At 39.8% G+C, this 22,096-nt stretch overlaps 1 protein-coding gene across 3 annotated transcripts; it reads left to right on the forward strand.

Moving 5' to 3' along the window:
* The first annotated feature begins 10,572 nt into the window (after window positions 1–10,572).
* Window positions 10,573–15,870, forward strand: ZBED5 (zinc finger BED-type containing 5). Of its 3 annotated transcripts, none has more exon segments than NM_001099388.2 (3): window positions 10,573–10,775; window positions 12,388–12,500; window positions 13,578–15,870. In NM_001099388.2, a coding segment is annotated over 1 exon segment (2,085 nt). In that variant the 5' UTR covers window positions 10,573–10,775; window positions 12,388–12,500; window positions 13,578–13,718; the 3' UTR covers window positions 15,804–15,870.
* The last annotated feature ends 6,226 nt before the right edge of the window (window positions 15,871–22,096 follow it).

The following is a 22,096-nucleotide window of genomic DNA, read 5'->3' on the forward strand; positions in this document are numbered from 1 at the left end:
AAGGGAATGACTTCAGTGTGTAGAGTGCTTCTTTGTGCACAGGATAAATTTGATAGAGAGATTGGTAGTAGCCAGGAGATTGACTGGGAGATTACTAATAGGATCCTGGATTAAATCAATGGCAGTGGAATTGGAGAGAAAAAGCTGGACAAAGAGATATATAGTAGAGGACTTCATGGCAGCTGATCAGATATGGGGAGCAAGGAGAGTAAATTTGGTGGATATATTCCACTTTTCCAGAATCCCTTCCTTTTAGGAATGGTCCCTCACCCTTTCCATGAGATTCTGTTGGTGAATCAGAATAAACTTGTATCCCCCAAACAAATGTGTCCCAAGTTGACCATACTGAGTACTCCTTCCTTGGACAGTGTATTTGGTTCACAGGCATAACCCAAAAGTGAATGAAAGGCCTTTCTGGGAACCCTTCCCCAGGGTTACTGGGGAAGATGCCCTCTTCCTCCATGAGTTTGGGAATGCCAGAAGCCATTATTCCCTGGTGGCTCAGACGGTAAAGAATTCGCCTGCAATGTGAAATCCCTGGGTTGGGAAGATCCCATCCCCTGAAGGAGGGCGTGGCAACCCACTCCACTATTCTTGCCTAGAGAATCCCCATGGACAGAAGAGACTGGGGGGGCTACAATCCATGGGGTCACAAAGAGTCAGACACGACTGAGCGACTAAGCACAGTACAGAAGCCATTATCCTGCCATGTAGAGAGGGCCTATCATGACAGAGAGTCAAACAGAGCCCTGACATCATTTGTTATTGAACCCACACATACACATACTGATGGACTTCTCAGTGAGTCAAGATATTAACTTTTTTGCTTATGGAGTGGATTTCTATCATTTGCAACAGAAAAAGAATTTATTAACAAAGAGTCAAAAATGGTTTAATTTATATATCAAAAAAATATTTATAGCATGTCTGCCAAATGAACAGTTAAATGTTCCAGTACAATGGGAGATTAAAAAAAAAAAAAAATCCTGGACTTCCCTAGTGGTACAGTGGATAAGAATCTGTCTAACAATGCAAGGGACATGGGTTCAGTCTTTGGTCTGGGAAGATCCCACATTCCTCAGAGCAACTACAACTAAGCCCGAGAGCCACAACTACAGAGCCTACACTCTAGAGCCTATGCTACAACTCCGGAAGCCCACGAGCTCTAAAACGTGTGCACCACAACGAAGAGTAGCCCCCCTGCTTACCACAACCAGAGAAAGCCTGCAAGCAGCAATGAAGACCCAGCACAGCAAGACATATTAATTAATTAATTTTCCAAAAAATCCTAAACCATGCCCCATATACCTTGAGATCTATTTCAGCCTTGTAACCAGTACTGACATCAAAGTCACTCGATAACTCTAGGAGTCAGTCTTCCTTTCCATAAGGCTGGGGAAAAGGGGGATTACATTGTACGTTTAGCTTTATGTATCTCCAGGTTCCATATCCGAGGATTCAACCAACTTTGGATCAAAAATATTCAGGAAAAAAATTCCAGAAAGCTCCAAAATGCCAAACTTGAATTTGCCAAGTATCAGCAATTATTTACATTAACATTTACATTGTATTTATAATATTTACATGCATTTACATTGTATTAGGTGTTGCAAGTAATCTAGAGATAATTTAAAATGTACAGGGGGATGTGTGTAAATTATATACAAATACTATGACATTTTAGAAAAAATACTTGAGCATCCACAAATTTTTGGTATCCAGGCTTAGGAGTCCTGGAACCAATCTCCTTCAGGTACTGAGTGAAGACTGTATTGTTTTCTAAAGATTTTCTTCAGCTCTAAAGTTTTATGATTCTAAGCCATGACATAGAAGAACTAGTGAGTTACTTCAAGATTCTAAAATATGAAAGCTCGGTATGCAAAATCAATTAACTGGGAAAAAATTGGAAGCTAGAAAGACCTTGGTGATAATTGAGAAGGAACATTTCTTGAGCCTTGTCTGGAGAACTTGCAATACTGATGAAGGGATACGGATGATTCTAAGAAATATTAGAAGAAAAAAATAATCGAATGCCTGTACGTGTGGAATATGAAAATGAGTCAACAGTGGCTACTGACTCCAAAAGCTTGCTAGTTTGGGATATTACAATAAAATCTTTAACAAAAATGAAGTCTTTAAGAAAGCACTCCTAAATCTTTAAGAAAGCTCTCCTAAATCTCTTTAGGAGAGATTTAGTACAGTTCTGGACATACTGCATCTGAGCTGTTGTTATGCATTCAAAGAGAAAGTCTACAGAATTGAAAATCTAGAACTGAAGTTCAAGTGGGAAGTCAGGACTCATGTTACAGTTTTGAGAATCATTTAACATAGAGGGAATGGGCAAAGTCCTGGGAATGAATAAAAGCTACAGTAAAAACCGATAATTGACATAACTAGTTTATTAATAAGCAAAAATTAAAATTATAAACATATTTCTTAAGCCTTTAAAAAGTTTAATTTATAAATCTTGCTAGTCTATTTATAAATCTCATAATCTTTGCACAGAAATATGGACAATAACTTTCACTTACACTCTATGGTTTAATTAATTCACAAGCTTAATGTACTGAATACTTCTTGAATATTTAATTAAAATTTAAATAATTAAATTTTCCTGGATATTTTAAACTACAATTACAAATGTAATACATCTAGCATCTAGCCAGTCAAATTTTATAAGCACTTACATAACTCTTGTAAATCTAATAGCAATAAATCAATCTCAGACTTCCCTGGTGGTACAGTGGATAAGAAACCACCTACCGATGCAGGGGACACAAGTTTGATCCCTGGTCCAGGAAGATTCCACATGCCACACAGCAACTAAGCCCATGTGTCACAGCTACTGAAACTCATGCACCTAGAACCTGTGTGTGCTCTGCAGCAAGAGAAGCCACCACATTAAGAAGCCCACACACTGCAACTAGAGAGTAGCCCCCATTCTTTGCAACTAGAAAAAAAAAAACCCATGGAGAGCAATGAAGATGCAACACAATAAAAATAAATAAATCTAATTTTAAATAAATAAATAAATCTCCCACTTGTGGTCACAAAATTCTCTGAAAAATTCCATATATCTTTTTTCTTCCAGTTTTATTGAAATATAATTGACATACCACATGATACAGGTTTAAAATGTACAACATTAGGATTTGATTTACATACATCACAAAGTGGTTTTCACTAGTGAGCCTCCATCATCTCATACATATACAAAGTTAAAGAAAAAGTGTATCTTGTGATGAGAACTCAGGATTTACTCTAACTTTCATGTACGACATTCAGCAGTGTTAATTACACTTATCTTATTGTACATTGCATCCTTTATACTATCTTATAACTGGAAATTTGTACCTTTTGACTGCCTTCATCCAATTTCCCCTCCCCCAACCCCCTAAACCCTGAACCTCCCCCCCAAAAAATCTCAAAAGTTCGCAAAGCACACAACACCACAGTTATTATTAACTTTTACAGAAATTAATGAAAATTGTATTAATTTACCACTTGTATATCAAAGGTGATATGTTGTGGCGAGCATGGAGATGTGCCACTCAGATCCTTCTTCAAGAAAGGACTTGCCTCCCTGCTCAGGAGCCAAAGGTATGATAAGCAGATGGCCTTCAGCTGTCAGCACATTCAGGGTCTGCCTCAGCTTTGGCTCCTGCCCTGCCCATGGCTGCCATATACTATCTGAGGGAGGAAGAAGTACAAAGGGCAGAGTGGGACAATCCATCCTACAATGCTGACTCCAGACGTCCCTGTCTCATCATCTGCTTTCAGCAAACCGAACTGCAGTGCAAACTGACTCACACAACCAACATGAACAGAATTGCTATCTCAGACCTCTTCCAGCACCTAAGACTTCAAATCTGGTATATCAGTCAAAATTCCTGTTACTACTTCCCAAGATGATTTTCTTTGAGCTCCAAGTAACTAACCGAGTTCCTTTTCAATGGTGAAGCTCTACCTGCTTACCCAATATATTCAGTTCAGTTCAGTCGCTCAGTCATGTCCGACTCTTTGTGACCCCATGGACTGCAGCAAGCCAGGCCTCCCTGTCCATCACCAACTCCCGGAGTTTACTCAAACTCATGTCCATGATGAGTTGAGTCAGTGATGCCATCCAACCATCTCATCCTCTGTCGCCCCCTTCTCCTCCCACCTTCAATCTTTCCCAGCACAGGGTCTTTTCAAATGAGTCAGCTCTTCGCATCAGGTGGCCAAAGTACTGGAGTTCAGCTTCAACATCAGTCCTTCCAATGAATATTCAGGACTGATTTAAATCTTATTTGAAATAATTTACTGCTTGATATTAATATGCATGAGCATACCCCAGTTAGACACACACAGCTTATAGTTTCCACAACCTCATTGCACCTAATCTTGGTGACACATTGTGGCAGACATGGAAATATGCCACTCAGATGCCAATTGGCTGTGGGAACTTGGGCAATTTATTTACCAATCCATGCTCAATTTCCTTATCTGTAAAATAGGGTTTGTCATCTGATAGGCAAAATAAAGGACAAAAACAGCAAGAACCTAAAGAAGCAGAAGAGATTAAGAAGAGGAGGCAAGAACACACAGGAAAACTGTATAAAAAAGTCTTAATGATTTGGATAACCACAATGGCATGATCACTCACCTAGAGCCAGACATCCTGGAGTGTGAGGTCAAGAGGGCATTAGGAAGCATTACAACAAACAAAGCTAGTGATGATGGAATTCCAGATGAGCTATTTAAAATCCTAAAAGATGATGCTGTTAAAGTGCTGAACTCAATAGGTCAGCAAATTTGGAAAACTCAGCAATGGCCACAATACTGGAAAAGGTCAGTTTTCATTCCAATCCCAAAGAAGGGCAATGCCGAGTAATGCTCAAACTACCATACAATTGCACTTCACATACTTGCAAGGTAATGTTCAAAATGCTTCAGGCTAGCTTCAGCAGTACATGAACTGAGAACTTCCAGATGTACAAACTGGACTTAGATCTGTGGGATCATAGAGAAAGCAAGGGAATTCCAGAAAAATTACTTCTGCTTCTCTGACTATGCTAAAGCCTTTGACTCTGTGGATCACAACAAACTGTAGAAAATTCTAAAAGAGATGGGAATACCAGACCACATTCTCTGTCTCCTGAGAAACCAGTACACAGCAAGAAGCAACAGTTAGAACCGGACATGGAACAACAGACTGGTTCAAAATTAGGAAAGGAGTATGTCAAGTACATACATTGTCACCCTGCTTATTTAACTTATATGCAGAGTACACCATGTGAAATGGAGGGCTGGATGAATCAAAAGCTAGCATCAAGATTGCTGGGAGAAATATCAACAATCTCAGATATCCAGATGATACCACTCTAATGGCAGAAAGGGAAGAGGAACTAAAGAGCCTCTTGATGAAGGTGAAAGAAGAGAGTGAAAAAACTGGCTTAAAACACAACATTCAAAAACTAAGATCACGGCATCTGGTCCCACCACTTCATGGCAAATAGAAGGGGAAAAAGTGGAAACAGTGACATATTTTCTTTTCCTGGGCTCCAAAATCACTGTGGACAGTGACTGCAGCCATGAAATTAAAACACACTTGCCCCTTGGAAGAAAAAGCTATGACAAACCTAGACAGCATATTAAAAAGCAGAGACATCACTTTCTCAACAAAAGTCCATATAGTCAAAGCTATAGTTTTTCCCATAGTCATGTACAGTTGTGAGAGTTGGACCATAAAGAAGATTAAGTGCCAAAGAATTGATGTGCTCTCCAACTGTGGTGCTGGAGAAGACTCTTGGGAGTCCCGTGGACTGCAAGAAGATCAAACCATTCCATCCTAAAGGAAACCAACCCTGAATATTCACTGGAAGGACTGGTGCTGAAGCTAAAACTCCAATCCTTTGACCAACTGATCTGAAGAACTGACTGATTGGAAAAGATCCTGATGCTGGGAAAGACTGAGGGCAGGAGGAGAAGGGGGCAACAGAGGATGAGATGACTGGGTGGCATCGCTGACTCAATGGACATGAGTTTGAGCAAGCTCCATGAGACAGTGAAGGACAGGGAAGCCTGATATGCTGCAGTTCCTGGGGTCACAAAGAGTCGGGCATGATTTAGTGACTAAACAACATCTGATAGGGTTGTAAATAGTAAATGAGCTAATAATACTTTAGAAAGTGTGTAGATAGAACAGCCCCTGCCCATACTGTGTATTCAGTAAATGCTACCCATTACCACTATTGGTCAGAGTTTCACACTGCCTGTATATTTTATGTCTCAAAACCAACATTCTATAATAATCTATTGACTAAGCAACTATAGAAAAAGTTTGTATGTTTCAAGCTCCTTACTGATCAAACTGCAGATTTTCAGTTCAGTTCAGTCGCTCAGTCGTGTCTGACTCTTTGCGACCCCATGAATCGAAGCACATCAGGCCTCCCTGTCCATCACCAGCTCCCAGAGTTCACTCAGACTCACGTCCATCGAGTCAGTGATGCCATCCAGCCATCTCATCCTCTGTCGTCCCCTTCTCCTCCTGCCCCCAATCCCTCCCAGCATCAGAGTCTTTTCCAATGAGTCAACTCTTCGCATGAGGTGGCCAAAGTACTGGAGTTTCAGCTTTAGCATCATTCCTTCCAAAGAAATCCCAGGGCTGATCTCCTTCAGAATGGACTGGTTGGATCTCCTTGCAGTCCAAGGGACTCTCAAGAGTCTTCTCCAACACCATAGGTCAAAAGCCATCAATTCTTCAGTGCTCAGCTTTCTTCACAGTCCAACTCTCACATCCACACATGACCACTAGAAAAACCACAGCCTTGACTAGATGGACCTTTGTTGGCAAAGTAACGTCTCGGCTTTTCAATATGCTATCTAGGTTGGTCATAACTTTCCTTCCAAGGAGTAAGCGTCTTTTAATTTCATGGCTGTGGTCACTATATGCAGTGATTTTGGAGCCCAGAAAAATGAAGTCTGACACTGTTTCCACTGTTTCCCCATCTATTTCACATGAAGTGATGGGACCAGATTCCATGATCTTCGTTTTCTGAATGTTGAGCTTTAAGCCAACTTTTTCACTCTCCTCTTTCACCTTCATCAAGAGGCTTTTTAGTTCCTCTTCACTTTCTGCCATAAGGGTGGTGTCATCTGCATATCTGAGGTTATTGATATTTCTCCCGGCAATCTTGATTCCAGCTTGTGCTTCTTCCAGCGCAGCCATTTCTAATGAGGTACTCTGTATATAAGTTAAATAAGCAGGGTGACAATATACAGCCTTGACGAACTCCTTTTCCTGTTTGGAACCAGTCTGTTGTTCCATGTCCAGTTCTAACTGTTGCTTCCTGATCTGCATGTACGTTTCTCAAGAGGCAGGTCAGGTGGTCTGGTATTTCCATCTCTTTCAGAATTTTCCACAGTTTATTGTGATCCACACAGTCAAAGGCTTTGGCAAAGTCAATAAAGCAGAAATAGATGTTTTTCTGGAACTCTCTTGCTTTTTCGATGATCCAGTGCATGTTGGCAATTTGATATCTGGTTCCTCTGCCTTTTCTAAAACCAGCTTGAACATCTGGAAGTTCACAGTTCATGTATTGCTGAAGTCTGGCTTGGAGAATTTTGAGCATTACTTTACTAGCGTGTGAGATGAGTGCAATTGTGCGGTAGTTTGAGCATTCTTTGGCATTGCCTTTCTTTGGGATTGGAATGAAAACTGACCTTTTCCAGTCCTGTGGCCACTGCTGAGTTTTCCAAATTTGCTGGCATATTTAGTGCAGCACTTTCAGAGCATCATCTTTCACGGTTTGAAATAGCTCCACTGGAATTCCATTATCTCCACTAGCTTTGTACGTAGTGATGCTTTCTAAGGCCCACTTGACTTCACATTCCAAGATGTCTGGCTCTACATTGTGATTATCTTGGTCGTGAAGATCTTTTTTGTACAGTTCTTCTGTGTATTCTTGCCACCTCTTCTTAATATCTTCTGCTTCTGTTAGGTCCACACCATTTCTGTCCTTTATTGTGCCCATCTTTGCATGAAATGTTCCCTTGGGATCTCTAATTTTCTTGAAGAGATCTCTAGTCTTTCCCATTCTGTTGTTTTCCTCTATTTGCATTGATTGCTGAGGAAGGCTTTCTTATCTCTCCTTGCTATTCTTTGGAACTCTGCATTCAGATGCTTATATCTTTCCTTTTCTCCTTTGCTTTTCACTTCTCTTCTTTTCACAGCTATTTGTAAGGCCTCCTCAGACAGCCATTTTGCTTTTTTACATTTCTTTTCCATGGGGATGGTCTTGATCCCTGTCTCCTGTACAATGTCATGAACCTACATCCATAGTTCATCAGGCACTCTATCAGATCTAGTCCCTTAAATCTATTTCTCACTTCCACTGTATAATCATAAGGGATTTGATTTAGGTCATACCTGAATGGTCTAGTGGTTTTCCCTACTTTCTTCAATTTAAGTCTGAATTTGGCAATAAGGAATTCATGTTCTGAGCCACAGTCAGCTCCTGGTCTTGTTTTGGTTGACTGTATAGAGCTTCTCCATCTTTGGCTGCAACGAATATAATCAATCTGATTTCAGTGTTGACCACCTGGTGATGTCCATGTGTAGAGTCTTCTCTTGTGTTGTTGGAAGAGGGTGTTTGCTATGACCAGTGCATTTTCTTGGCAAAACTCTATTAGTCTTTGCCCTGCTTCATTCCATATTCCAAGGCCAAATTTGCCTGTTACTCCAGGTGTTTCTTGACTTCCTACTCTTGCATTCCAGTCCCCTATAACGAAAAGGACATCTTTTTGGGGTGTTAGTTCTAAAAGGTCTTGTAGGTCTGCACAGAACTGTTTAAGACCAAGGTTAAATTCTAGACTTTACTTCAGTTGAATTTGTTATCAGCTGAATGTTTTGAATTATTTCATTCCATGAAAATGTAAACCAGATGTGTGAAGATCAAATTGGGAGCATATCCGTAAAAGGCCCTTCTGAAATAGAAAACTTATGAAAATGTGGGATATTTTTCCAATATTGTTAAGAGCTAGACAATTTTTTCAACTACAATATGATCACTCTTCAAGTAAAATTTCACCCCTTCAGCAAAGTGATTTCCCCTTTGGTGGTTCAAAAGCTCAAATGAAACCAATTTAACAGGAATAATTTTAAAATAACAATGAAGACTTATGGATAGTCTACCATGGGGCAAAGTTCTGAAGATGTTGACATGACTGTAAAACATTAAGAACCAAATGTTGACATCTATTATCAGTCTCAGGAAATCATCTAGTTCAGTCCTCCCCAAGATTCTGTTGAATAAGAGGCTAGATGTCTTTCAATGCCGAAGAAATTTATTCATATGTACAAGAAGAGCAAATTTAGGAAAAACAAAAGCTGTCCTTGCTTTTGACCACAAGTTAGGAATTTTCTATCATTGGCGCAGCGCCTGAAAAGAAGATTCAACTTTCTTGACTTGGTTATTTCTATGGGGCCTTGAAAATCTAAAATATTGCAAACAATTGGACTCACTGTATAATGCTACCCGTACTTCAACAAATTCCTTCCAGGAAGTGTGCATATTTCAAGATGCCAATTTGGAAAAACAGACTGCACGTCTCCACGACGGATCTCACACAAAATGGAATTGAATACACGGCTCGAAGCCTTTTGCTGTGTTGTTTTTAAAAACAGGGGAGGGGGATAGGAGAACTAAGCTTAAAACACCCGAAGTAGGGTCGGGGGAGCCTGGTGGGCTGCCGTCTATGGGGTTGCACAGAGTCGGACACAACTAAAGCGACTCAGCAGCAGCAGCAGCAGCTATCAGTGTTCTAGAGCGCTGGGCGTTCCTCGGGGATGCAGCCACTAGCGGAGGGTGCAAAGACACAGCAAGCGGACTCTTTTCCACTGACACTGCTGAGACGCCGCTATCCCTACATATTCCTACACGTGGATCCCGACCCCATCTGGGGTCACCAGGGAGCTCTGGAGAGAGCAGCGCCCCGGAGACATGACGCTCAGCTCTCAGCTCGGCCCACTAGGGGCCCCCGACTCGCCTGCTTCTGGGAGGGGCGGGGAAGAGAGAGGGCGTTTTCTGCCCGGATTCCAGTGGGAAAACAAGGAAAAGAGAAGGCGGTTGCGCAACCTGGGCTTGGGGTGCGGCTCCGGGAACAAAGAGCGCGTGAAAGGACCAGCAGCCGAGGCTCTGCAAATGCACTCAAATCAACACCGGGGCTGAGCCCTACTGCATAAGGGCACTCAGGTTTCTCGAAGTCAATCCAGCGCTACAGGATCACAAATGCTATCTCGCAGCACCCAGGACTCTGCATTGTAAACAAATGCCCGGGCTACTCGAACCCAGGGAAATTTGAAAACTATCGCTTCTCGTCGGGTATTAGCTCAGCCTCAAGCGAACGCCCTAATTCAGAGCGATAGCAGCTGCCGCTGCTGGCCCGCTCCTCAACCGACCTTGGTCCTTTCCTTTGGTCCCGCCCCACTGCTCAGCGCGGATAGGTGGCGGGGAGCAATTCTGGCGCTGATTGGGCGGCGGCAAAGTCGCTTGTGGAGACTAAGTGGGGGTGCCCTAGTGTGCTAAATTTATCTTCAGACAAGCGACCGCGCCAGCCGCGAATCGGATGTCTATGGAGGTGGCATAGGCGATACCCCTGAGCTGAGAGCATCGCCCGGCCCCCCGAATCCTTCCTCCCTCTGTTTTGTTTTTCATTTTCTCCCTTCCTCCCTACCCCCTCCCCCTTCCAGTCCGCGACGACTGGCTCTTGACCCCGTTCAGGCCTCGGTGAAGGTGAGGACCAGAGCCGCCGTGGCGGCTGAGTGGTGCGCTCTGAAATGGCCGCTGCCGTGAGCTTTGTAAAATGGCGGGCGCCGGCTCTGCTGGGGACCGCGGCGCTGCTCTGCAGCCCAGCCGCAGCAGAGACCATTCTCTTCATCGCTGATGGAGATGAGAGAGAAAGATAGTGTCGGGTTCTGAGACGGTTTCCTGTGGTTGTTAGCCCGGGGACGCGAGAGGAGTTCCGTAGGCGAGGGTGGATTCCCACAGGAAGCCAGCCCCAGCTGTGGCTGGCAGCGCGCACCTGTGACAAGGAGGAGCCGAGGGATATAGCTGGCTGGGCAGCCCTTCGAAGTGACCGTTTTAAAAAGCACTTAGGTACTCGATGGGGTGTCCGTGCCCACTTCCTGCCTCAGCTTTTTGAACAGTCTGCACTCCTCCCCAGCCCTTCTGCCCCAAGGGTATTGTTCAGAGCAGGAACCATCCGAGGGAGGGGGTGATTGGATGGTGTTACCTGTCAGTTTAGCCAGAAGAGACAAAAGATGAGGGTTCCCCCGCTCCTTTTCAGGGAGTCAAATAGAAACTCTACTCTTTAGGGAGTCCAGGCTCTTTGTCCTCGAGAGATTCAGGAGAGCACCTCTGAAAAGGTGGAGATTAGGTCCTCCTTCCTGAAAACAAAGCTCACCACTCCGTTGTGTCTGTCCCTAGAAGCAAGGGAGAGGGATTGTAAACTTTTAGGTCACCCATTGACTCCACGAAGCTCTCTGCAACTAAGGCCCATTCAGGACTGTGATAGAACAGTCGGCTCTTTTGCTGCCAATAATGAAGGTGTACGGCATTCTACTGCCAGTTTGAGACCCTCGACTTTCTGGCAGTAATAACCCATTGTATAGATCATTCATTTCTCTGTGCACCATCCAACTCCTGGTCCCAGATTTTTAGTGCTTGTGAAATTAAGAGTATTTGGGGACACACAAGCAATGACTAGGCACGTGGGCTCTGCAGTCGAACTTTCTGGGTATTGTTCTTAGTTCTTCACAGATGCGTTAACTTAGCAGGGGACTTAAGCTCCCATTTGTTCATCCTTAAAGGATTATTAATAATAGTCCCTAACTCTCAAGTTCGTTTTAAGGATTAAATGAGCTCATCTATGAGGGATTTAGCAGTTACTGGCACATAGTAAACAATGATCACTCAGTGAATGTTAGGAACTTTAAGGATCTTGGTTATTGAGAAAAGAGCTCAATTGTTATAACAAGGCATAGTTCTTGTAACCTTTCCGTGTATAATTCCATTTTAGATTACTTAAAATGCTTAGTTTTAGAGACATTAAGTTGTGGCTGTACTTGAAAAAGTTAGGTTTAGTTTCTGAGAGTTTTATGTCTTTCTATGAAGTCAATGGATGGGGAAGCATTTCAAAACAATGAAATTACCAGAGTATTAAATAGGATAAAATATTAGCACTTTTATTATGTTAGACATCTTCTATTTCAGTCTAAGATCTGCATTTCAGTGAAGAATCATTTGCACTGCCTGGCTCTAAAATAAATTGTAAAGATTGGTCATCTTAGAGGTTTGTAGTTAGTTCTGTTTTTACAGTGTCTAATTTTAACTTTTCTCATTCTAGGCTTTTGGTTACTCCCCTTCTACCCTTTCCCTTAATTTTATTTTTTTGAAGAGTCTGCATTTCAAGCTTCCAAGGTGGAAAGTGATTGCAGAAGAGAGTGCTCCTCATTTCAGGTATCTTACCCTCTAGCTGTTAATGGGAAAACCCTTTTGATTCAGGATCTAATATAAGAATCCAAAGGTTACTCTGTAGCCAAATCATAAAGTTTAAATCAAAAGTAACTACATTTAGATAGACACTAAATTTGAATGCCTTGCTTTATAAAGTTAGTATTCTTTAGATGTCCTAAAATTTGCATTACCATTCCATTTTATGATGCTTTTTAAAAAGTATTGTATGAGGAATAAACCTATTAAAATGAGAGTTTATGTTTTCTTTAGGTCCTTGTTAAGCCTTCACCTAAAGAATAATAGGATGCTGAGTACTTAGTAAAATATATGTATTACTTTGAATGAGTCTAATTTGGGATAATATAAATATTTATGTAATTTTAAGTCCAAAGAAATAGTAGCTAATTTTGGGGTTATAGTTTATTTTTCAGTGTTAACACAATATTTAGATATAACAGAATTCTGTGTCTTGCAAAACTTTGAGCTGTTTGTGTGTTTTTGAAGTAGCTCGTCAGAATAGTTGTGAGCCCTGAAAGAAGAATTAAGACGTGTAACAATGTCAACAATGAGTGTATCTAATGGCAGTAGGCATCAGAAAGCTCAGATTCCAAGATACTGTATACAGTGAAAGGGTATACAGTGGGTAAATTATGGCCCCATGCTGCCTGTTTTTGGAAATAGAGATTTACTGGAACACAGCTGTGCCCTTCTAACGTATTGTCTATGGCTGCTGCCATTCTCCAACTACAGAGTTGAGTAGTTGCAATAGAGACCACATGGCCCATCAAGTAAAAAATATTTATCATGTGGTACTTTATGGGGAAAATTGGCCAACTCTGCCATGGGACCTCAAGATCGCTTCCTTAAAAATACACTTATCAGCTCTTTATTATTTCTTGGTCCAGTGGTTCCCAAACTATGTTTTATAGAGTATTAATGTTATCTAAGTTAATGAGCATTGTGAGAAAAAGATAAATGCTAACAATAGTTTTTTCTTTATAATTTATTTTAAAATATAAGTTTAAGACTACTAAACTCATTTCTATAGCTTTTATTTTTATGTGATAATCTACCTTTAAGAAAAGGTGTGCCATACCCGAGAGCACCAGGAAGTCGAATGAGAGATCACCTGATACACGAACGTGTGATGTTCCATCTGCGCATTGATGCATAGGCAGCATTTACAAATTAACTGATGTGTTGCTATATATCATCTCTTTGATGATTGCTCATTTTCTATGTATCCTGTCTTATAATGTCAACACATTTGTGATACTCAATGTTTATACTAAATTAACCATGTTTTGTACCACAAATTCATTGCCTATGGATCTGTTACTGAAACAAGGAAGTCTTAAACAAGAAGTAGAATCTTTTTGTTATCAAATTGTGTCTGAATCACATGATCAAAAGGTTGGAATATTACAAAGTGAAGATGAGCATTTGCAGCCTTCAGTTTCTAAAAATTCAGAAGGTGAGCTTTCCAGGGTCAAATTTATATCCAATTCCAACAAAATAACTACTTTTAGTAAAAAACCAAAAAGAAGAAAATATGATGAAAGTTATTTGTCTTTTGGATTTACTTACTTTGGAAATAGAGATGCACCTCATGCTCAGTGTGTATTATGTAAGAAAATTTTATCAAATAGCTCTTTGGCCCCTAGTAAGCTTCGAAGACATTTGGAAACTAAACATGCTGCATATAAAGACAAAGACATAAGTTTTTTCAAGCAACATCTTGATTCACCTGAAAATAATAAACCCCCAACACCTAAAATTGTCAATACAGATAATGAAAGTGCTACAGAAGCATCATACAATGTAAGTTACCATATAGCCCTGAGTGGAGAGGCTCATACTATTGGAGAATTGCTTATCAAGCCTTGTGCAAAAGATGTTGTGATGCGGATGTTTGACGAACAGTATAGTAAAAAAATAGATGCAGTACAACTATCAAACAGTACCGTTGCTCGTCGAATTAAGGATCTAGCTGCTGACATTGAAGAGGAACTTGTTTGTAGACTGAAAATTTGTGATGGGTTTTCACTGCAACTAGATGAATCAGCTGATGTTTCAGGACTTGCTGTGCTGCTTGTGTTTGTTCGTTATAGGTTTAATAAGTCTATTGAGGAAGACCTACTGTTATGTGAATCTTTGCAAAGTAATGCCACTGGTGAAGAAATTTTCAACTGCATCAACAGTTTTATGCAGAAACATGAAATTGAATGGGAAAAATGTGTTGATGTTTGTAGTGATGCTTCTAGGGCAATGGATGGGAAAATTGCTGAGGCTGTCACCTTGATAAAATATGTGGCTCCCGAAAGCACCAGTAGTCACTGCCTATTATATAGACATGCACTAGCAGTTAAAACAATGCCTACGTCTCTGAAAAATGTGCTAGATCAGGCAGTACAAATCATCAATTATATTAAAGCTCGACCACATCAATCCAGACTACTAAAAATTTTATGTGAAGAAATGGGTGCCCAGCATACAGCACTTCTTCTAAATACAGAGGTAAGGTGGCTTTCCCGAGGTAAAGTTCTTGTGAGACTTTTTGAGCTTCGTCGTGAACTGTTGGTTTTCATGGATTCTGCTTTTCGACTGTCTGATTGTTTAACGAATTCATCTTGGCTGCTAAGACTTGCATATCTTGCAGATATTTTTACTAAATTAAATGAGGTTAATCTGTCAATGCAAGGAAAAAATGTGACAGTTTTTACAGTATTTGATAAAATGTCATCTTTGTTAAGAAAATTGGAATTTTGGGCCTCATCCGTCGAAGAAGAAAACTTTGATTGTTTCCCTACACTCAGTGACTTTTTGACTGAAATTAATTCCACAGTTGATAAAAATATTTGCAGTGCCATTGTGCAGCACCTAAGGGGTTTGCGTTCTACTCTGTTAAAATATTTTCCTGTAACAAATGACATTCATGCTTGGGTTAGAAATCCATTTACAGTAACTGTTAAGCCAGCCTCATTAGTGGCACGGGACTATGAGAGCCTGATTGATTTAACATCTGATTCTCAAGTGAAACAAAGTTTCAGTGAACTTTCACTAAATGATTTTTGGAGTAGCCTAATTCAGGAGTACCCAAGTGTTGCACGGCGTGCAGTTCGTGTACTTCTTCCTTTTGCTACAATGCACCTGTGTGAGACAGGCTTTTCGTATTATGCTGCCACAAAAACAAAATACAGGAAAAGACTTGATGCTGCACCTCATATGCGGATCCGACTTAGCAACATTACACCTAATATTAAGCGAATATGTGATAAAAAGACACAAAAACATTGTTCTCATTAAAGTTGGAGGGTTATGCATGCCTCTGGATAGCCAAATATAAGATGAAAATAAAAGATGATTTACTTCACTGATGGTATCTTGGGGTTTTAAATAAAATTATTCAAATTTTTTATACTTTTTAGATTTTAAGAAAGGTAAAGAATCACAAATTTAAACATGTACTACTGTTGGTGATTCTTTTTCACATTGTAATTTCAAAGGGTTCCATGGTGATGGCTGTGGGAAATATTGATTCACAGGATAAAGTTACAGTTCCTTAGCATGACATTTCTTTTTAGGATCTCATCACTGCCAGTCTTTCTAACCATGCCACCCTGTAGCTCTCCAGTCACAGGGACCTTCTTGCCTAACCATATCACTGTTTCATGCTTTCAAGTGTCAAAAAACCATTCCTTCTCCTTGATTCCTGGAAAACTCCTATTTGCTTTTCAACCCATTGATTTAATTTATCTTTGGTATTTGCATTCTCTTTATCTATTTTTTGTGTATGTCTCAACTGTGAACCTCTTGGTGTTCTCATAATTCCCAGTGTTACTGGACTGAGCTGTTATGTGGTCTTATCCAGCTCCGTGTCTCCATTATCTGGTAGAAGACCTTGCTAAAGTAGAGGCTAAATCGTTGGTGAAAGTGAAGCAGTGAAAAATGGAATAGGATATGGTAGCTGTATTTGTTTGTTCTTTTGTCTTGATACTACTCTCTGCGGTCTTGCCTCAGTTATTAAGTTACCTAGAATTTAGTGTGGCCATTAGGCAGAAGTTACTGGAGAATGTCAGGGCTTTGATTCAAGCTGAATACTAGGGGAGGTGGAGGGAGTATGAAAAACATTTTCAGGTCAGCAACTCAGGGTTAAATATTTTTTGTTATTCCTGTAGTAGTATTTTGTGTTATTCCTGTAGTAGGCTACTAGATAGCTACAGATAGCCATTGTTTATTTAATCTTAATTATTCAAACTTATCTCCCATTTTGAGGAAGAGGAGTTCCCTTTCAAGGTAGAACATGATACGGGATTTTAGTTCTCTGAACAGGGTTGAACCCAGGCCCACAACAGTGAGAGCTCAGAGTCCTAACCACTGGACTACCAGGAAATGCCCTAACTAGCTTTTCAACTTTGCTCAGTCTGAGCCTTCCTGAACCTATTATCTCATTTGTAAAATTTTAATTTTGCCTTCTCTGAAGAGTTAGTAAGATGAAATGAGTATGTGTATAAATCTTCTAACAGTAGATAGTCAGATAAGTGACTTAACATTAGTTCTTGCCATACTCAACCATGTCCCAGTCAAACTTCACTCCACACTGACTCTTCCAGTCTAAGTTTTTATTCTCTGTGAAAACGCAACAGCACTCCAGGCTATAGGACCTGACCTAATCTGAGGCAGAAAGATTGAGTATTTTTAGCCCAGGTTCTTTTCTCCTTTGTCACATCATTAAGCACTTATTTATCTTTCAGTCACTCAATTAGGTGATTTTATGTTATCAGTAATCTTTATGACAATCCTGTGGGATTAGGTAATTTTTAAATTTGCGTAGGGTCACACAATAAGTAGCAGAACTTAGTTTAAAATGGTCTTTTCTGGCAGTACTTTAGCCATCATTGCATTTCAAAGAGCATCAGACAATGACTTGGGATTATGGCTAAAATCTCCCTACTAAAATGTGCTCCTTTCTTTGAAATCCATTGTGTTTTCTTCTCTAAATTCATCCAAAATAGCCATCTACATCAAAGTATGACTGCTTGTTTTAATATAAAAATATGTAGCATAGAAGTAAAATCTCTAAACTCAATCTCTAAAAAGATTCATCCTAACTACTCACACATGCCATACTAATCTCAGAATTAAATGTACCCTATTTTAAGAAATATGTATAATGCTTTCATGTGTCCATCTGGCTGGTTCCTCAAGTGGAAGAATGCGACTCCCTGTGTGATTTCTGAACCCAAGCCTCTGCTTAAGTAACCTGGCCAGGATGTCAGCCTCTTGAGATACAAGGCCTCTCACTTTCTAATCCTTTATCCCTAACCACTTCCTCTGAGAGTCTCCTTTTCTGCATTTAAGCCCACGTCTATTGACTTGAGACCCTGCTAACTGCTACTAGATCTGTTTAGTGCCAACACTACCCAACTTGGTTCTTGATGTCAACTCCTTACCTGCTCTATAACCTATCAGGACTAATCTGTGGGTACTGTGTACAGCTAGTGAGAATAAACTTTTCTACATAAAGGTGGGTCTTGTACGTGTTGAATAATAGGCAAGGCTTGTTCCAGACAGCAACTTCTGTATTCTCACCTACTGAAGTTCCATGACTGAATCCCAAAAGAGAAGATTCTTTTCCTTTATGTTTAAACTCTGCCTCCTTCAGAATCAGCCTTCCTTAAATACAACCAAAGTAGACAAAATTAAGTCTTGGGCACTGAGATTCCCTTTCTTTTGTACCTCCAATGGCCTTTGTTTGCCCTTCTGCCAGTATTCTGTTAGGTTTTGGATGCTAGAAACTCTGTTTGGAACTAGAGAGAAGCCTGACAAACCCCTTCACACAAAAGAGAAAACCATAGGAAGAAATGGATGGCATTCTCCTTAATATTGCAAGAGATATTTAGGGTCTAAATAACATGGCACCCTCAAATGACAGCTACCCTTCCTGCCTATGCACAAAACAGTGAAGTTTCCATAATGTGTCCAACCCAAGAGGGCTTTCCCAATTTTTTTTTTTTTTTTTTGCCAGTTCCTGAAATTAATTTAACTGGATCCACACTTTCCTTAAAATATCAACAATTGTTTTTTGTATTAGACAAGGCTCTCAATTGTAATTTATAGGAAACCAAATCAAACTTATCAGGGACTTCCTTGGCAGTCCAGTGATTAAGACTCCATGCTTCCACTGCATTGGTCACAGGATTGATCCCTGTCTGGTGAACTAGATCCCACCTGGGGCTGTTCCATCTCCCCCTACACCCTCCACTGCTACCCAGCCCAAGAAAGGCCAAATCAACTTAAGAAAGTTTACTTACTGGTCAGTGTTTGTAGTAGCCTCAGGGATGACTGGATCTGTTTAGATGATATTATCAGGGATCTCTATGGCTTTTTTGTTTTGTTGTATTGAGGTATAGTTACAATATTAAATGTACATTATCCCACTTTTGAGTCACACGTTTCAAGTACAGCTGACCTTTGAACAACACAGGTTTAAACTGCTTGGGTCCGCTTATACCCAGATTTTTTTCAGTAGTAAATTATAGAGTATTTACACTATCCATGGTTAGTTAAATCTGTGGCTAGAGAGGGCTGACTAAATTATATGCAGATTTTCAACTTTGTAAAGGGTTGGCACCCCTGACTCCATGTTGTTCAAAGGTCAACTGTAATTGAAATTGCCTTGATTTCTTTTTTTTTTGTCTTTTTAAAAAATGTTATTAAAGTTTAGTTGATTTACAGTGTTGTGTTGATTTCTGCTATACAGCAAAGTGATTCAGTTATATATATATATCTTTTTCATATTCTTTTCCAGTATGATTTATCACTGGGTATTGAATATAGTTTCCTGTACTATACAATAGGGCCTTGTTGTTTGTTTATTCATCCTATACGTAATAGTTTGTATCTGCTAATCCCAAACTCCCAGCCCTTCCCTCCCTACCGCCCTTCCACCTGCCTGGATTTCTTAAGGAGGATCATTTCCTATGTCAGTCTTGCCCTAGTACCACGTGTTGTTGTTCAGTTGTTAAGTTGTGTTGGTCTCTTTTGCAGCAAACTCCATGGATTGTAGCCCACCAGGCTCCTCTGTCCATGGGATTTCCCAGGCAAGAATACTGGAATAAATTGCCATTTCCTTCACTAGGGGATCTTCCCGACCCAAGGATCGAACCCTTGTCTCCTGAATTGGCAGGTGGCTTCTTTGCCACTGAGCCACCTGAGTACTACACGTGTACTATATAAATACACAAACTGTAATCTCTTGTAGCTTAGAATTCTTTTGGATCATTCATAGAGTTTAGAAAATTTCTAATCATACTGTAAGTGCTCAGTGAATTGAATTCCCTAACTTGAAAGGTACAAATATTAAGGTGAAATGTAATTCATACTATAACATTATGAAAATTAGCTTTAAAATCCTTGTCTCAAATCAGGCAGTAACTTTTTGTTTTTTGTTTTTTTTTTTTACTCTATACAAGGTTTCTTTTTTTGTAGGAAAATATACACAAAATTTAAGCACTTTTAAGTATACAGTTGAGTGACATTAAGGACATTGACAGTGTTGTGCAACCATCACCATCATCCATCTCCGGAACTTTTTCATTTTCCCATACTGAAACTGTCCCCATATAATACTGATTCCCCACAATTCCCCTCCCCTAGTCCCTAGCACTCATCATTCTTACTTTCTGTCTCTGTGAATTTGGCTAATCTTGGGACCTCATAGTGGAATCATGCAGTATTTGTCCTTTTAAGTCTGTCTGATTTCATTCTGCTTATAATGTCTTCTAGGTTTGACTGTGTTGTAGCATGTGTCAAAATTTGCTCTTTTTAAGGCTGAGTAGTATTCCGTGTGTGTGTGCACATTTTCTTTATCCATTCATCCATCAATGGACATTTGGGTTATATCTGTCTTTGGCTACTATGAATAATACTACTGTGAACATGGGAGTACAAATATCTTTTGACTCCCTAGAGCAGCATTTCTTTAATAAGCTCCCCTATTTCCTTAAAAGTGCAGTTTTTTATTCTCCAAAATAAACTCACATACAACTGAAAGAATCCATACCTGTGTAAATCTAGATACCTCTGGAACTACATATGTTATTTACTTTAATTTTTTAAAGTTGGTATAACTGCACCGTTAATTAGTGCAATGGAAAGAATTCTAAAGCAGCTGTCAAGAGACTTGTGTTCTGCAACTAATTAACTGCCTTAAGTTCATCTTCTCTTGGCTTTGGTTGCTTCACTTAATGAAAGGGGTTGAACTAGAATGAGTTCTAAGGTTCTCGTCAAATAAGATAAAAATTTTAACCTAAATAAAGATTAGAGTGATGAAAAGATGTGCTGAGGTATTTGAAATACAGGTTTTTTTCCCCTTGGAAGCCAAGCTTTTTTTTTTTTTTTTTTAATTGAAGTGTAGTTGATTTACAGTGTTGCATCAATTTCTGCTGTACAGCAAAGTGACTCAGTTACACACATACACATATACACACATTCTTTTCCATTATGATTTATCATGGGATATTGAATATAATTCCCTGTGCTTGATAGTAGGACCTTGTTGTTTAAGACAAGGTTTTTTCTTTTTGGCCTAACCACTTGGCTTGTAGGATCTTAGTTCCTTGACAGAGATCAAGCCTGTGCCCCCAGCATTGAAAGCATCAAGTCCTAACCATTGGACCAGCAGGGAATTCCCATAAACCAAGCTTATTAAATGAATCTTAAACTATAATGCTTTTCAACGACCAAATGATGAAATTTATAAATTGCTCCATTGTGGGATACTTACTAAATGAATTTTTTTTTTGGAAGGGGAAATTTTTAGAAAACATTGGAAAAACTAAAATATATTTGGTTATGATGACTATGTAGGAATCTAATATAGTTTAAGGAATAATTTATGCGTCAGGCAGGTTGCAGTGGAATTTATTGACTAATCCCCAGCATCTTTGTTTTCTCTACCAGATTGTACTCTTGATTTTCTTTCAGGTATCTACTTTTCCCCTACATAATCCATATGCTTAAGTAAAAGCTGACCCCACTTCAGCTTTAGGTATGGACTTGTTTCAAAATAGTTTTTTTCACCCCAGTTCACAATAGGAAACAGATTTTACATTATAATCTAGCTGTATGTGTAAACACCAAAGTGTCATAAAACAGTACTAATCTTTCATATGTGCAATGTAGTTGAAAATATATTTAATTTTTTTCAATAATGAGGACTCAAAAGATTAATTTCTTGATCCATTCTTAGGTTGTAATCCATCATTTGAAAAATAGCGGTGAATGTAATGCCATTGCTCTTACAAAAATTGTTCAGGGAACCTGCCTCTAAGCCTATTGAGGCATACTATTACTCTGGCCACAGAAATTGGCCCAGGAATAGCTTGTGACCCAATGCAAGCAAGTGAAAGGGAAGAGCAGTATTACAGGGGCTTTGACAAAAGATGCTTCCTCACTCTTAAGGAAGAGATAAATATCCTGTGTGCTTGGGAGGCCTGGAATTGCTGCAACTCTCTAGCTACCAGCATGAGGATAAAGCCAATACGTAGAGGAGGGCACAGCCAAAAAAGTGAGAAATCAGAACCCTGATGGAACCA

This window comes from Bos taurus, chromosome 15 (genome assembly GCF_002263795.3).
Source record: "Bos taurus isolate L1 Dominette 01449 registration number 42190680 breed Hereford chromosome 15, ARS-UCD2.0, whole genome shotgun sequence".
Classification (NCBI taxonomy): domain Eukaryota; kingdom Metazoa; phylum Chordata; class Mammalia; order Artiodactyla; family Bovidae; genus Bos; species Bos taurus.

What these genes read in the sequence shown, in the direction of transcription:
- ZBED5 (XM_005216046.5), top strand. Translation starts at nt 13,719, where the DNA reads ATGATTGCTCATTTTCTATGTATCCTGTCTTATAATGTCAACACATTT.